This window comes from Papaver somniferum, chromosome 10, assembly GCF_003573695.1.
Source record: "Papaver somniferum cultivar HN1 chromosome 10, ASM357369v1, whole genome shotgun sequence".
Lineage (NCBI taxonomy): Eukaryota > Viridiplantae > Streptophyta > Magnoliopsida > Ranunculales > Papaveraceae > Papaver > Papaver somniferum.
In genome coordinates, this window is record NC_039367.1 from 162,506,806 (window position 1) to 162,523,625 (window position 16,820).

The following is a 16,820-nucleotide window of genomic DNA, read 5'->3' on the forward strand; positions in this document are numbered from 1 at the left end:
TGTAAAATATCAAAAAAATATTTTTACAACTCCAAAAATTCTGAAATTTTACGCGGGTAATTATCAGGATGTCTACTAAGTTGTGTCAAAAGGGGTCATCGAAATTCCTTCTATGTTGAGAGATAAATTCGAAACTCTACAGCTGAGCAAAAATTCGTTTTTTGTTTTTCACTCCACAATTAACATCCATGATTCACAAGACCAACCATTTTCGATTATTACAAATAACTAATGTCTTAAGATTGTTGGGTGCAATAATCAAAAACAAAGAAAAATCAAATAAGCAAAAAGTTATTGATACTTAGCTCCTTTATAGTGGAAGTGATTGCTTTGACGAAATGAACAAGCTCCCCATATCTCCGCAACAGCAACAGGGAAAAACTTTGGAAAACAGAGTGAGTCGCGTGTTCAACACGCTGTCCTTAAGACATTAACGCCCGGCTACACTCAAGAGTGATGCTATAGCCCTCACAGGACGGATATCTCCAGGATAAAACACCCTAATACACCTACTACTAGCATATGTAGTAGATGCTCAACTTGAAACATTAAGGAAAATCGTGAATGCTAAAGAAAGCAATACAAAATATTTCCCTTGGGGGTCTCTCTAAAATATAGAGAATCCCCTTTAGGGTCTCTCTAAAATATAGAGAAAACCCTTTCCCATGTTTTCCCTTAGGGGTCCCTCTAAAATATAGAGCAACCCCTTTACCATATAAGGGTCCCTCTAGAATATAGAGCAACCCTTTTTTTTCAATGTTTTTACAAAAGAAGTGAATTTGTTTATATAATTGACAAACTCAAGTTAAGAAGAGCTCCTCCCCTATGTGGGACTAAAAATCTTATATAGTCTCTTAAAAACAATTAAAGAGTGGAAACTTCACTATGTGAGACTAATAAGTTTTCATTCACAAAAGAAACACTAAATTAAAATTTTTAAAAAAGTATTTTTATTAATCGTTTTTCCAACACATGGCAACTAGCAAAACGTTTAAAGCTTGGATTTTAATGTTCAGAAACGACATTCACGATTTGAACTCAAGCCTATGTATAGTTTTATAAGCTTTCTTTTACTATTGCAGTACAACGCTTTCACCAGAACTGTAAAAAAGGTGGCAGTGTTCTCTAACGGTCGACAATTGACGCACTTAAAAAGTTAAAACCATGAACAAGAATATGCATGTCCAATCCAACCGTAGGTTGGTTTTCCGAAAGAATACAAAAAGAAAATTTTTACTCTGGATATTTATATCTGTTATGCAGTTTCTTACACGGTCTTATGGATTTGTCTTCGTCACAGGTGCCCATAATGCACAACGAGGAGTGGCCTTACTTTGTGGCTGTATCTCAGATACCACATGAAATGGTTTCACCCCACATATTCACAAGAAATTGCAGCAGAAAAGGATGGAGAATGCAACAAAATGTCATTTTCGTCAAAGGGCGTAAGAGGTTTTTAGTGGTTGAGCAATTTTCATGATAATGCTCTTGAGTTCTGGAACCGCACGTCCGCACATACAAATTAAATATCTTGCATTAGGTGTGGTAAGAAAAAACTGACATCTTTAACCAACTTGCAAGTGTTTTAACAAGATGCACGAAAGAATGACAAGTTAGTGGCCAAGAAAATCCCAAAGAAAACAAACTAATAGACTGGAAGCTTGGCGATCTAGACAGAACCCTCGAGCAGAAAGTAAATACTCCAGAATATATAACAAAGCTCAATCTGAATCAAAATATCTGCTGCGCTGGAAAAATCTGCATTCGACATTGAGGTTCATTGAGTATATAGTTAGAAGAAGAAAAACAATAAGAAGGTGAGGAGGATGTATCACCAAATCTCTTCTTATTAACCATTCGCATTAAGGATTAATCTGAATCTTCTTCTGTTGTTCTACACTATCTTGAGTCCCTCCCACATAAGTATCAGGGTTAACTGAAACTAAGCTTTCAAAATAATTCACTACATTCCCGCAGTGTAAACTATGCTTTCCTACTGGTCTAGCGCTTTCATCTTTTGGGTCGTACAAAACAAGTGTAACTCGATCATCCCATAATAAAATCTCACCTGTATTGCAGGACCAGACCCATCTGCTCTCCGAATCAGAACCATATGAAGGTCAGCATAACTGGATACCCATGAATTCTTTCCTAAAATATAGACGTCGAATGCACATTTGCATAGTTTCCCTACAATTACTACCTTGTAATCATGAATCTTGCGATCATAACCGAAACCACACATACGAATAGAGTAACCGTTATATTTTTTGGCGAATCGGGGACTATTTTGTACTCTCTGGTAGCTGAGTTCCAGATACAAGAGAAATTCGTCCTATGATTTCTAATGTAAACGAGACCATTACAGTAACCTTCCAGTTCAACAGAATCGGATCCAAATGGGTGATATTTCCTAACAGAAACATCATCAATATCCCACGAAGGTATTGAATCGTAACCTATGGTGGAGATTCCCCGAGATCTCGTTGTCCAGTCCCAATCGGTGAACATGAGACTAGTGTTGTTTCTTTGTTTAGCATGATTAAGGTGAATCCAAACGAAACTAGGATTAGAAATTATTTCAAACCAAGATTTGCAAACACACTTACATACGTACGTGGATCTAACTGATAGCCTTGCGAGAATATCAGGATAGATATCTTCAGGAATGCTTCACATTGATGCTATTTCTTCTTCTTTAGTTTGACGGGAAGAAATTAACAGCTAGGGTTTCATATTTTAAGGCTAGAAATATTCTGCTTTCTGAAAAGGCTTCGTCTTAGTCTTCCAAGAGTTTTACTTGGGTTATCAAAAGCCCATTTAGGTTTTTTCTTTTCTTACGGCCAGTAACCGGGTTTTCTGGCTCACCCTGTTATCGGGCGTATCTGTGAAAATACGCAATATGCACGAAGAAACTTGAAACCAACTTTGGGATGTCGAAGTACTAAACTTGCCACGGTATCAGATTGTGACAAAACAGAAAGTGCATATTCAAGAAATACACTAATTGTGGAACAAAAAATATAATCTAGAGAATATCACAATGGGGTGTATATTTTATATTGTTTTGTATCCAGAAAGAATTACAGATTCAAAACTTGGAGAATACGGAAAACATAGAGCTACTAAAAAAACTGGTCCTACTGAGAAGATGTACCTGCAAGACCGCCAGACGGCAGCGCAATAGGTTATGGCCAACATTACCCGGATCTCATTAAACTGCTTGAAGCCATCATTCCATCATCAAAAAGCTAGAACCTTAGCTCAAAATCCATTTATTTGTCTCTCCTTATGGAAAATAAATTTGTCATATGGTCGACTTTGTATAGATAAGGATACTCCTTATGGAAAATAAATTCAAGTAAAAGATTAAAAAAGCACGGCCATTACTAATTAAAAAATTGAGTAAAACAAATTAATAACAATTTTTCTTAAAAACTCACTCTAATTAGTCTTGTTGTTTGAATTTTATGAAGAAACAACTAATGGACTGAATTTTCATATAGGAGGATCTACCACCGAATCTCATCGGATTAAGCATTCATTGAGGAATTATTCTTCTTCGTCTTATTCTTCTTCGTCTTCTTGATTCTCGCCCACATAAATACCAGATTTAACTGAAACTAAGCTCTCAAAATAATTCACTACTAAGTTCGAAAAGTTTATATATGTACTTAATTTTCTTTCAGTTAGGTGTTTTAGATCATGAAAAACTGTTCTATAGCCATCCCATAATAAAATCTCACCAAAGAACCACATAACCTTCGAAAAAGATTTAATTGTATTCTCGCGGACATTGATACCAGAAAGTTTTAAAGTCCCAATATCATCATGGATATAACGTCTAGTCCAAGATTCTCGAACCCCATAATCCCGCATCACCCAAACTTCAAACTGAACCTGAAAAACTTCAACAAGTACACAAAGGAAACCTTCCAATGCCTCCACAGTTATCAAAGAATTCTCTAAAGCTTCTTTTGGTGGTTCCAGTTCATTGAATCTCTCGCTATTGAGATCCAAAGACATGATTACCTTTTTGCCATGCTTTATGCCCAACCAATGCAAAAGTCCATTAACAAGTACCCCATTCTGTGGGCTAACCGGAACCATTTCAAGCTCAGTCTGACTGCTTGTCCATGAATTTGTTCCTAGAGTATAGACGTGGATTAAACATCCGTCCTTGATTCCGCTTAAGTATTCAACGCAAATAACCTTGTAATCACCAATCTTGCAATCGTAACCAAAAGCATGCAGACATATTGTAGTGTTCTCTGTATGTTCTTGTGATAAGGGAGGATCGATCCACCAAGTACCACTATCCACTTCGACTAAGTCTGAGCCTAATTGGAGCTTGGGTATTATTTTGTATTCCTTGGTGGCAGGGTTCCAAAGACAAGAAAGTCTCCTAGTATTGTCCAAACAATAAATTAGACCATTACAATGACCTAACAGTTCAACATCTTTCTTCCATCGGAAAGATATGAATGGGTAGTCTATTCTAACAACATCATAACCCTCATAACGCTCACTGGATTGCAATGGAGAAGACATTACTGAATCATAACTTATGGTGTTGATTTGGCAAGCGTGCCTTCTCAAGTCATAGTCAGTAAACATGAGACTAGGGTTTTTCTTTCGGACAGTAACATCATGGTGCATCTTAATAAAACTAGGACTAGAAATTGTATGAAACCAAGATTTACAAACGCACTTACATATTAATTGTTGGAATATTGTGTTCGTGTATCAACAACCAAGGTGATCGTGCAGTTCACATGAAGAGAAGACTAAGTACGTGCATATGAAGAAAGACTAAGTCTAGTAATATATATATGTAATCTAACTACCGTACACTCCACTTAAGATAAGTGAAGAAGAGTCAAAGCATTCAAAATGTGTGGATCTATTAATCATGTAGTTAGTCATAGTTTAATCTCTTATCACTCTATAAATAAGAGAACCTTATGTAATTATAATTATCCCAGAATTATCAAACTCTTGAGATCAATCAAATTCACCCTTCGGGGTTCTATCAGTGGACGTAGGCGTTAGTGCCGAACCACTTTAAACATTGTTTTCTTTGATTTATGTTTTTCGATCTATGAACCCTCGATACCCATAATTTATTATAGTATCAGAGCGGAGAAATCTGCTCAAATCGCTTCCGCAACAAAGTTAAAGTTTTTGTCTTCGTATCAACAGAAGCTTTTTTCTTCTTTTCTTTGTCAATCTAAAATAATCAATGCTTTTGCTGCTCTCAAGCAATCCACAGTGAGAGTTTGGTCATGATCTTGCATATAAGGTCGTGTGTTCTAGCACAAAAGATATTTTTCATCAAGTTTATTTTTTGGTGCTATCTTATTTGCAAACTATTGATCGCCTCAATATATGCTTTCGTGTCTCTGCAATAATATCTAAATGAATTGATTTATTGCTTCCCATATATTCAATGACTAATGGGAATTCATTAACTCACCAAGCCAGATGAGTCATACAACTTTTTTTTTGGTTGTTTCTTCAAGAAGTAAGTCGTTCTATTTTTACTTTTGTTACGGGTCACGGTTGTTATCATACGACTCCGTCCTGCTCATGTCCCATATATTTTGGGATATATTCATCACAGTCCATTCTATATGGATTTTCTCATAACATTTCGAAATCAGTTTTCATTCAAGAAAACTCTCATTACCCGAGATTTTTACCATGGGTATCGAACATAACCCTAGGTTGTTTCGTTTTCTGTCAACACCTAAGGGGTTTCTTCCTCTAAACGAGGTTTTATATTCAGTAGTTCAACATGATCTTGTTGAACTTTTTGGAATTAGTTTATTTACTAATTATTCAATCATCTACGGGTATATTCGTTCTTATTTGAATTTACTGTTCGTATCTTTAATCTCTAATCTTTGCAGTTAAGTAGGAAATACAATGGTTCTCTCTGTCACCGCATCAGATCATCTTTTTGCTTCATCAACAGTATTTTTAATTTGTTCTTCATTTTTTTTTATTCGTTTCATATTAAGAGTATCCAAATCAATTCCGAAAATGGAAAACATTTTCGAACTTCTTACCTTTTCTGGTAATCAAAATATTTGTTGAATATATTCCACATCTTCACAAGCCAGCACGTTGGACTATCATATATTGGTAGTTATTTTTTTTTGCTTTTCTGTATTGCAATTTCACGGTAGCAATTACTTTTCTTTCCATTCATGGTGTTCCACCATCCATCAAGGTTCGAGTCTACAACCACTGCAATAATTATTGTTGGTCAATGAAAGATTGTGTTCCCATCGACAAAGCAGTCTTTATCTCACTCATTCAAGTAAAGCACTCTATGGGGTTTTTCAGATATCCTCACAGAAGCATTGGTATTGAAATATCATTTGCATAATTGCATCACAAACTTTGTTTTTAACAAGGTTAATTCATGTATTCTTCTGTATCATTTTGATACGGTATCAATCATATATATTTTGCTTATAGCAAATCATAAATTCTCTATTCCTTCTTTTCTGAGAATTTATTTCCGTAAATATCTCTGATTTTCAAGAATATCCTACCAATATATGGTAGTCTCTTTTCCATCGTTTGGTAATCTATTTTATACGAAGATTTTCTCTAGTTTTATGATCTCATTTACAACAGTGTTTTTCATTCACGAAAACTCTGATACCCAGATGTAAATCTGTGTTTTTCAATACGGTCAATTCTTATACAAAACAATTTGATCGTTTCATCCAGCCAATATTTTCAACCCTAAGGGACAAAACTTTATGTGCTACGGTTGTGAAGATCTATTTGCTGCTTCTGTACCTTTGTTCAAGTGTCAATCTCCGTGATTGGAGATCGAAGTTCAACCTACATAGTTTTGGGTTACAAAGTTCTATTCCAGAGATTTTTCAAGTTGTACACTTCAGAAAACTTCCGTGTTCAACTTGAGGGGGGTGTTGGAATATTGTGTTCGTGTATCAACAACCAAGGTGATCGTGCAGTTCACATGAAGAGAAGACTAAGTAGGTGCATATGAAGAAAGACTAAGTCTAGTAATATATATGTAATCTAACTACCGTAGACTCCACTTAAGATAGGTGAAGAAGAGTCAAAGCATCCAAAATATGTGGATTTGTTAATCATGTAGTTAGTCATAGTTTAATCTCTTATCACTCTATAAAGAAGTGAACCTTATGTAACTGTAATTATCCCAGAATTATCAAACTCTGGAGATCAATCAAATTCACCCTTCGGGTTCTATCAGTGGACGTAGGCGTTAGTGCCGAACCACTTTAAACATTGTCTTCTTTGATTTATGTTTTCCGATATATGAACCCTCGATACCCATAAATTTTTATTAATGTTGTTCTCACCGGTACCCTTGAGAGAATCTCAAGATAGACATCTTCAGGATCGCTTGACATTGACATTTCTTTTTCTTTTAAGTCTGAGAGAAAAAACTTAACTAGGGTTTCCTTGTTTAGAAAAGTAAAAGCTAGAGACTCAAATATATAGGAAATGACCAAATATGACCCCAATAAAATCGGGAGAATTACAGTATTCTGATTCTTTGAAAGGCGTTTTGCTTGGGCATTTTATATAGGCCATAAAAAGCCCGCTTATACTATTTTTATTCAGGTTAACCGGTCTATCTGATCTGGTACGATCGACTCTGAACCAGAGCTTCAATTGTTATTGGCTCAAGAGAAGGCTTTATGGTGGCATGTGACCAAAACATGACATTCAATCTTTGTGAACAAACAAGAACTGTTAAATAGAAGGAGAGCTAAAATTGAAGAAAAAACAGAATTTACACACAGTGTCTACCAGTAGTAGAAGATTGCAAGAAAAAATAGAACTACAAAAATCTAAGGAACAGAAAATAGTCCAATCAAATCATTTTCAAACTTGAAATACCAGCCCAACTATCCCACCAGAAAGATATAACTTCACTTGCATGAATTGTTAAACATGAGTTTGAACCAACTAAATTGCTAGTTTTTGCAATCTCTTTCCAACAAGAAGTACCTGTAGGGCCAGTAACCAAATCAGGAAACCAAAAGGGAGTTTGAGCCATATTATTCAGCAATCAGTTTGCACCATAAATGGTCTTTCTCACTACCATATTTCCAACACCATTTGCTCAACATTTACATAGCCGAACATGTTCATCTGCCTCGGACTAAAACTCCTAAGCTCCATCTCCTAATGCCGGATAGTTAGCAAATTATTCGAGTTTGCCGTTTTTAATTCGGACTGAGTCAAACATCCGACGGTGATTTATTGATGCTACTTTACTTTTCAACTAGGCCCATTAAAAACAATTGACTAGTCTTGGTCTCCGTTGCAAATTACTACGACAGTGCCTTCTCACCAGCTATGCCCATCATTGAATAGTTCCTATGCTAAAGGAAAATGTACACTTACTTCTAATTGACTGGTTATCCGGTGACAGGGTCGCGCTAACTAATCCATTATGTAACACTGACTTTTTATAAAACCATAATAGTTAGACTTTGTAAGTAAACTTACTTGTAATTGTTGAGCTCTATGCGACTTTTCTGTCATGATGTGTGAACAACATGATTCCATTTGAATGTACATACGCTTACCTTTTCTATTTTTGATGTATTATTCTCTATATTTATATATGGTCTATATAGTGCTTGATCTTAGGCGATCGATCATAAGAAAAATTTCACTAATTTCTTTCACAATCTAGCTAGGTTCCTCCCATCATTATTTTTGAGACTTTCTCTCGTTATCACTTTCACTTTTCCGTTATCAAAGCGAGCATACATGTCGTGGTACAGAGATCCTCAGTTGTTTATAGTAATGTGTTATCCAAATACGGAGTTTTACAATCCAAAAAGAGTTTCACAATTTTACGTATACAGGGTTAAAAAGAATTTTGGTATCAACCCTATTGTTCCAAAAGATCTTAGAGGCAAAGAAAATTTAAGTTTCTCTAAACATCTGTCTTTGGGATATAATAAAGAGAGCGATTTCGACGCTTTCAAAGCTAGTTTTCCTAAATCTGGTGGGATTTTTAAGTGTAAAAACTCTCAAGGTCTGGTGATCATCTGGAATCCTGCAATAGGAAGAGGTACCTGGTCAACTCATGAGGAAGTCAACTCACCTTTTTGGAGTCTACCTGGTATACTCCCTGGATCAGTATCGGCTAAGTTACAATATCTAGTGGAAGAAAACTCCAAGTTGAAATCTATATCGGCTAATTTACGATCTCTAGAGGAAGAAAACTCAAAGTTGACATCAAACAATTCTAGACTTGAAGATGACAAAACGAAGTTGAACAAAGAACTGGCTGAGTACCATCTGACGATAACAGAACTCGGGATACGAATAAAAGATCTCAAGGAACATGAGGCCTTCTGTTCTCAATTACTGTTATGTCTCTTCGTATTTTGTTTTTGCTTTTGGTGTGGTCATAGTTTGTAAAGTCTTTTCGGACTTGTATAACCGATCTCTATGCTCATTTGATATAAATTTTAATTGTGTCTTTTCGCGTCCAGTTCCATCTAGGACAACATAAATAGTTCCTTCTTTTTTAAAAGTTATAATAACTCCTTTTATGATTCAGTTGTGTTGGAAGTTAAACCAAGATACGGATTTGGTTCGTGGATCAACATATGATGTTGATCCAGTCCGAACGGATCAACTGCTGCAGTTGACGCAGTCAAGTTGGATCAACACGCCGTTGACACACTGTGTGATATTTAGAAGTTCGGGTTAACTAGAAGAGCAAGTTGTGTCGGTTGCTTGTTTTAGAGTTTTACTATGTTTAGAGTTTCTTTGTGTTTCTAGAAGTGTGCTTTATTTAGAGTTTGATTTTATTAGGTAAGTACTTTGAGTGATCATCAAGTTTGTGAGACTATAAGTAGGCTGTTAAACCATGGGTTAATGTACACCGAATTTGATTATCAATGTAGTCTTTTATTTGCTTCCGTGTGTGCTCTCCTCTCTCTTGCTCGATCCTACATGCGTGAGCTACAATGCTCGGTGTTGAGTTGCAGTTGGTGCTGCAATTTGAGAAGAGAGTGATCAACAAAAGGAGGTTATAATACCTATGAGTTGAGGAGAACATCACATCAATTAACAAGGTTGTGATCGTGAAGATATGGCAACATGTGTACTTTAGAAGAGAAGAAAGGTTTGTGAACTGTGAAAAGTCATTTCTAGACATCACTAACTGTCGGTTGTGACTCTTGTTAAAGTAACATGTGAAGAGAAGATTTAAGGAAGAAGATGAGCTACAATGCTCGGTGTTGAGTTAAAGAATTTGGTTTTGTGTTTGGATAGAAAGTTGTATGGAGCAAAATGAGGTGTTTCTAGCTTGCTAAAAGGTTTCCGCTGCGATGAAGAAGAATGTGAAGTGAGTGTTTGATGATTGTTGTGAAGAAGATTGCTTTGTGAATTGAGCTTGTTAAAGATGACGTAATTCTAGAATGAGAAAAGACAAGAACGTGTTAACGTTTATCAATGGAAGAAGAGGAATAGTAAATGATAAAAGACAAGGACGTGCAAAAGTTTATCAATGGAAGAAGAGGGTTACGGAATTATCGTTGAATGATATCTTGGTTTAAGGGAGGATGTTGGAAGTTAAACCAAGATATGGATTTGGTTTGTGGATCAACATCATATGTTGATGTTGATCCAGTCTGAAGGGATCAACTGTTGCAGTTGACGCAGTCAAGTTGGATCAACACACGCTGTTGACAAACTGTGCGATATTTGGAAGTTCGGGTTTACTAGAAGTTCAAGTTGTGTCGGTTGCCTGTTTTAGAGTTTTACTATGTTTATAGTTTCTTTGTGTTTCTAGAAGTGTGCTTTATTTAGAGTTTGATTTTATTAGGTAAGTACTTTGAGTGATCATCAAGTTTGTGAGACTATAGTAAGCTGTTAAACCATGGGTTAATGTACACCGAATTTGATTATCAATGTAGTCTTTTATTTGCTTATGCGTGTGCTCTCCTCTCTCTTGATTGATCCTACAAGTTGGCACTCGGGCAACAAAAATTTCTTCTGCATTGTCAAATTTAAACCAAATATCTGGTATAAATTTCCCTTTTGATGGTTTGGATCTCTAACAACACCTTTTCTTTGAATGTAAGTATGCGTGTGTTCTTTGGAGTTGGATGGGGAGCATTTTTAAAGTGCAGCTCAATGCTAATGACATTTGTCGCACGTTCACAATAGTACGTAATTTTGTTAGCAGCTCACAGGTTAAGAACTTACTTTGGGTGGTGTAGTTGCTGGAAATCCTACAACCACATCCATTCAAGATTAGATAACACTCTAAGAAATCATGGTGAAAATCATTTGTTTATTCATTAAGATATTAATATTGAATACAAGGTAATACAAAGACTCTACTTGATCTCCAAATAAACTTTCTCTCTCCTAATTTCTTGTCTAACACAACCTATAGAGATCTCACAGTTTCTTTCCCTTTATATAGGGTAATACATAGTGGATGACAGCTAATAGATCCCCTATTTTCGGAATCATTGTGCATTACAATCGCTCATGTACATTCGCTTAACTTCGCACACTTTACACTTCGCATAGATCATCACACTTTACTCGTCACTATGCTGACATCATTAAATATGGCATCCTAATTTTACTATGTGCGATGGTCTTCGCTTACATTAGGTGACCTTTACTTCACATACATAATGAATGTGCGATATTTCACTCCTACATTTTGCCTCTTCTCATATCGTTCTCTTTATAGAGTGATCGATATGTTTCGATCCAAACTATCTCACATGTTTATTTCTTCATACTTTGTTTTGCCGACATTCTTCCGTAATTCCAGCCTTTCTATTTGCACGTGTCGGTTCTTCTACTTTCTACCGATATAACCTGTCTCTAACTGATCATCTTTTTTCCTTTTTTATTGATTTATCCTTGAGAAATAACTTCTTCGTCTCTTTTGATTTTGTTTTTCTTTTCCATTTCTTCGAGACTATTTTATCTTTCTGTTTCTACTTCTCTGATTCATCTGTTACTGCTGCCGCTGTTTTATCACTATTATTCTCATGGATCCAAATCCAAGGTTTGTGTACTCTATCAAAATCAACCCTTGGTTCTTCTGATAATCATGATTATTGATCATAATTGTTAATATCAATCGTGATTGTTGATCTTATGATTAATTTAGCTCCCCTACTGTTTGTAGGAAAAGTTCCTCTTCGGGTGTCCTCAAAGTAACTGTTTACAACCCTAAATCCTTTTCAGATACCAAGGACAAAGAATATCTCAAGAGGAATACTTCGCACAATAAAGGAGTAATAAATATCTTACTTTTATCAAACAATATTGTTGCCTCTATTTCTGATCTGCGTTGTTTTCGCAGGATTCCGATTGTGAGATGGGTGGTGGAAAAGGACTGAAACTTAAGAGAGTTCGCAAGACCACAACTCTTAAATCAAATATTTATACTCCTGCATTTGGTGTCGCAGACGTCACTCCTCCATCTCCTTTCGAAACGACAGTTCAAACTAATATTTTTCCTACTCATGCGAATGTTTCAGTTACTCTCGAAGAAATTTTTTCTCCCGAAGAGAAAATCGCTGCTGATCAAGGTATAAAGGGTACCCCTACTCCTTCCTCTATGGTCGTTCCGGATGTTGTTCAAAAATTTTCAACCCTTGTGAACTCTCCTTTGCTCACAGGCACTGATATCATTCAGAATAATATGGATGTTCCTAACTCTACGAATTTTACTATTCCTTCCCCTTCTATTTCTGTTTCCCATTCTTCATCTTCCTCTTTCTTATTGGAACCCCTTTCTCTCGATAAGAAAGCTTTGGACAGTGTAAAATTTGCTTCTCAAACTTTACTTGACATCATCAACTTTACTCAGTCGTCCATCAATGATCCTCACAAACTTCGCATTTGCTCTGATTTAAGTAAAGTACTATGCGAATTTCCTTCTAATAAAGCTACAAGGGATGAGATCCATTCTCAAATTGATCAAAGATTTCATACCGCTCTAGATGTCTTGGTAAGTACCTTTTGTATATGTTCTCTTGATTATAATATCTTAATTACTTATCCTTACCTTCTTTCTTCCTCAGGAATCACATCGCCGAATGATTTTGGATGAAGGGTGTTTTGAATCTAGTTGCTCTCAATTAGAACTTTCACACCAGAACACTCTTTTAAAAAAGGAAGTTAGTAGACTGGAAGGAGAACTCCAAGTTGCAGTCCTTGATTCTGAAGGTCTTCGCAACCAGAACCGAAAACTTAGAGGTATTTTTCTCTTTACTTATTGCTTCTTATAATACATTTCTTCGCTTATCCATGCTTTTTAAACTTCTCCATGCATTTATTAAGATTTAAACCAGAAGCGAGTTGCGGAGAGATTCACCTTTCAATTTCTTGCTGAAGATACTCGTGCGAATAATGAGACGTTGCAGATTCAATTAAATAACCAACATTCATACTCGCTTGACCAGATTAACAATCTAACTCATGAAAATAGTCATCTTAATCAAGAGATTGAAGTATTAAACGCCCAGATTTCCCATATATCTAAATTGTTATATAGTTCTGATTTAAGACATCAAACCTTGTCATAAGAGAATCATTACTCTTTCTATGGAGAAACACTCATTTTCAAAGAAGGAAGCAATGTTTTCGCATGAATACTAAATTCTCCAGAAAATAAATGATGATCAAGAACAAGCTCTTCGTTCAAAAGAAGTTCAGCACGAAGCATCATTTAAGGAATTAAACACCCAAAATGAAAAAATCATCCAAAGTGAAAAAGCGGGGGTCTAACAACACTACCCAATATTTTGCTTAGCAATCTCTATGGGCTAACTCTGAAGCACTTTATAGAGAATCAACTAGACAGTCAGACTTAATCTAGGTAAAAGTATCTCAAGGAGTTAATATCTCTCTCTTGTTTTGATTTACTCAAGCTAATAGAGATCAGCGAGTCCTAATCAAACACTAGGAATAACTTGGACGGTACCAAAAACCAATGTCCAAGGATCAATCAATGATAATCAAAAACCAAAGGTTGGATTAATCTAATTGATGATCTAAACGCACAACCTGTATTATTTCAATTATAAATATAAACAATATAATGCGGAAACTGAAACAACACAGACACCAGATATTTTGTTAACTAGGAAACCGAAGATGGAGAAAAACCCCGGGACCTAGTCCAGATTGAATACACATTGTATTAAGCCGCTACAGACACTAGCATACTCCAAGCTAACTTCGGACTGGATTATAGTTGAACCCCAATCAGTCTTCCAATGATCCAAGGTACAGTTGTACTCCCTACTCCTTTGATCCCAGCAGGGTACTGCGCACATGATTCCCTTAGCTGATCTCACCCACCACTAAGAGTTGCTACGACCCAAAATCGCAGGCTTTAGCAATAAATAAATCTGTCTCACACAGACAAGTCTATCAAAGGATCATTCTGTCTCCCACAGAAAAACCCTAAAGTTTTTGTTTCATCTTTTGATAATAATCAAGGCAAACAGGAACCAATTGATAATTCGGTCTTATATTCCCGAAGAACAGCCTAGATTAATCAATCTCCTCACAATAATCTTAATCGTATGGTAGCGAAACAAGATGTTGCGGAATCACAAAACGATGAGACGAAGATGTTTGTGGTTACTTTTTATATCTTGCCTATCGGAGAAATCAAACAATCTCAAGCCAATCAATATGATTGTACTGTTACGATAGAATATGCAAGATCAGATCACACAACTACGATATAAGTAGTATCGGTCTGGCTTCACAATTCCGATGAAGTCTTTAAGTCATTGACCTAGTTTTAGAATAAGAAAACCCAAGGTTAAAGGATAAACGACTCTAGTACGCAAACTAGTATCACACGTAAGGTGTAGGGATTAGTTTTGCACAATACTAGATGTCTCCTTTATATAGCCTTTCAAATCAGGGTTTTTACCTTAGTTACAAAGCAATCAATATTCACTGTAAGATGAAAACCTGATTTAGATTCAAGATAATATTTCTCAACCGTTAGATCGAAAACTTAGCTTGTCATACACAAATGAATGTACGCTTCTAGGTTTGTTAACCAAACCCAAACGCGTACATTGTTGGTTTAATAATAGTCTACCCAAAGAGGTTAACCATATGAGTGTTTCATACCAACCATGTTCTTCTTCACCATAACTAGTTCAATTGACTCAAATGAACTAGTTAAGAGAGTTGTTCAATTGCAAGGAAATCTTATGTAACTACACAAGACATAATTGAAGCAAAGATGATTTGATTCACTCGAATCGGTTCATGAACTTTAATAGACACGGTTTGCAAATGCATTCCTTAGTCTTTTAAGATTAAGTTCAGAAATCATCTTTATATATATAACCGTCACAAGTTCACAGACTAGGTTCGCGGACTTAAGACACCTGATAGAGTTTACAAACTCCAGCAGGAATTCTCAGGTTCGAGAACTTCTCCGGTTCGCGGACTGGGTTCGCGGACTTGGCTCACGCAAGTATTTTGTCAACTCCAGCAGAAATTCTTGGGTTTGAGAACTTCGGCAGTTCGCGGACTGAGTTCGCGGAGTTGGAACTTTCCATACTTCTGGTTCTCTTGATCAACAAAGTTCGAAAACTTCGGTTCAAGGAATCCATTGGTTATGCAAGCTAAACTCTCATTCCAATCATTGAAACATTCTTAGAGGACGTTATATAGTTGTTACACTATTTCTCGTCAAAGAAATTTTCAAAGTGATTGAAACATTCATGACTTTGTCACTAGGTAAAGATAAACTTGGTCGAAGCGAAAAGATTACCATTACATATTTCGAGATATAGATAGGCGTGGTATACTCGGCTCGAAATACCAAATGTGTATAATCTAGTTTATATATATAACATACGACTTTTGTCTCAAATAGTAGGAGATATAATAGATAGACTTTTGAGCGACAGATAAGTTCAAGTCTCCACATACCTTTTTGTCAAGAAGTTCCACCGGTTCGTTGAGTGGATCTTATACTTATATGATGAATCGCCATGAAGTACTTGAGCTCAACTACACTTACTATCCTAACCCGAGACTTAGCTATAAGAGACTAGAAATCAACATTTATTGTTTTGATCACTAACATTGACAAACATGCTTAAGATAGCAACACATGCGAGTTTGACCGAGCAGTGCTCTAACACAAAGTAAAATAAACTTGACTTTGAAGATGAACCAGTTTCAAGAACAATATGATCAATTGAAGCATTCTCATGATGACCTTAAGAAAAACAATAATTCCCTCTCTGCCGATAAAAAGAAAATTCGATCCCGTCTCATTGGTTTAGTTGGTAATGATTTTGATAAAGCTATGGAAAGTATGAAGAGTAACACTCTTGCATTTTCTGAATTCTGCGAAGGTAGTCAGCTAGAGTTGACTGCCTGAATTTTCTAATCCTTTTATTTATTTCTTCGAATTTTGCTTTCAAATTATGATTCCATATTAATCTTTGCAGAATTCGAAAAGTCGAATCAATCCACTATTTCCCAATTGAGATCTGACTTAGCTAAAGTTCGCAAGGATCGTAAGAACCCGTAAATACCTTATACGAATATTGAGGTTTCTCTTACTGCTTCTCGAGACCGAGCGCGAAGAAGATTGGCATATCTTCAAAATTTCGCAGAAATCAATACCAGAAATGTTGAGAAAGAAGTTATTCGCAAGGCTCATGTTAATGCTCAGACTTTAGTTAATCAAATCCCTCTGAGCAATTCTCCTTCTCCAGTAACTGTCCCTCCCCTTGATATAAGAAGACGATAAG

At 36.0% G+C, this 16,820-nt stretch overlaps 1 protein-coding gene across 1 annotated transcript; it reads right to left on the minus strand.

The window, feature by feature from the left end:
- Positions 1 to 3,567: 3,567 nt before the first annotated feature.
- Positions 3,568 to 4,551, minus strand: LOC113316753 (F-box/kelch-repeat protein At3g06240-like). Its single transcript, XM_026564901.1, has one exon. It carries the CDS (start codon positions 4,549 to 4,551, stop codon positions 3,568 to 3,570), a length of 984 nt encoding a protein of 327 aa, XP_026420686.1.
- Between the last annotated feature and the right edge of the window lie 12,269 nt (positions 4,552 to 16,820).

Excerpts from the sequence above, each read along its gene's own strand:
- LOC113316753 (XM_026564901.1), bottom strand. The coding sequence starts at position 4,551 with ATGTCTTCTCCATTGCAATCCAGTGAGCGTTATGAGGGTTATGATGTT.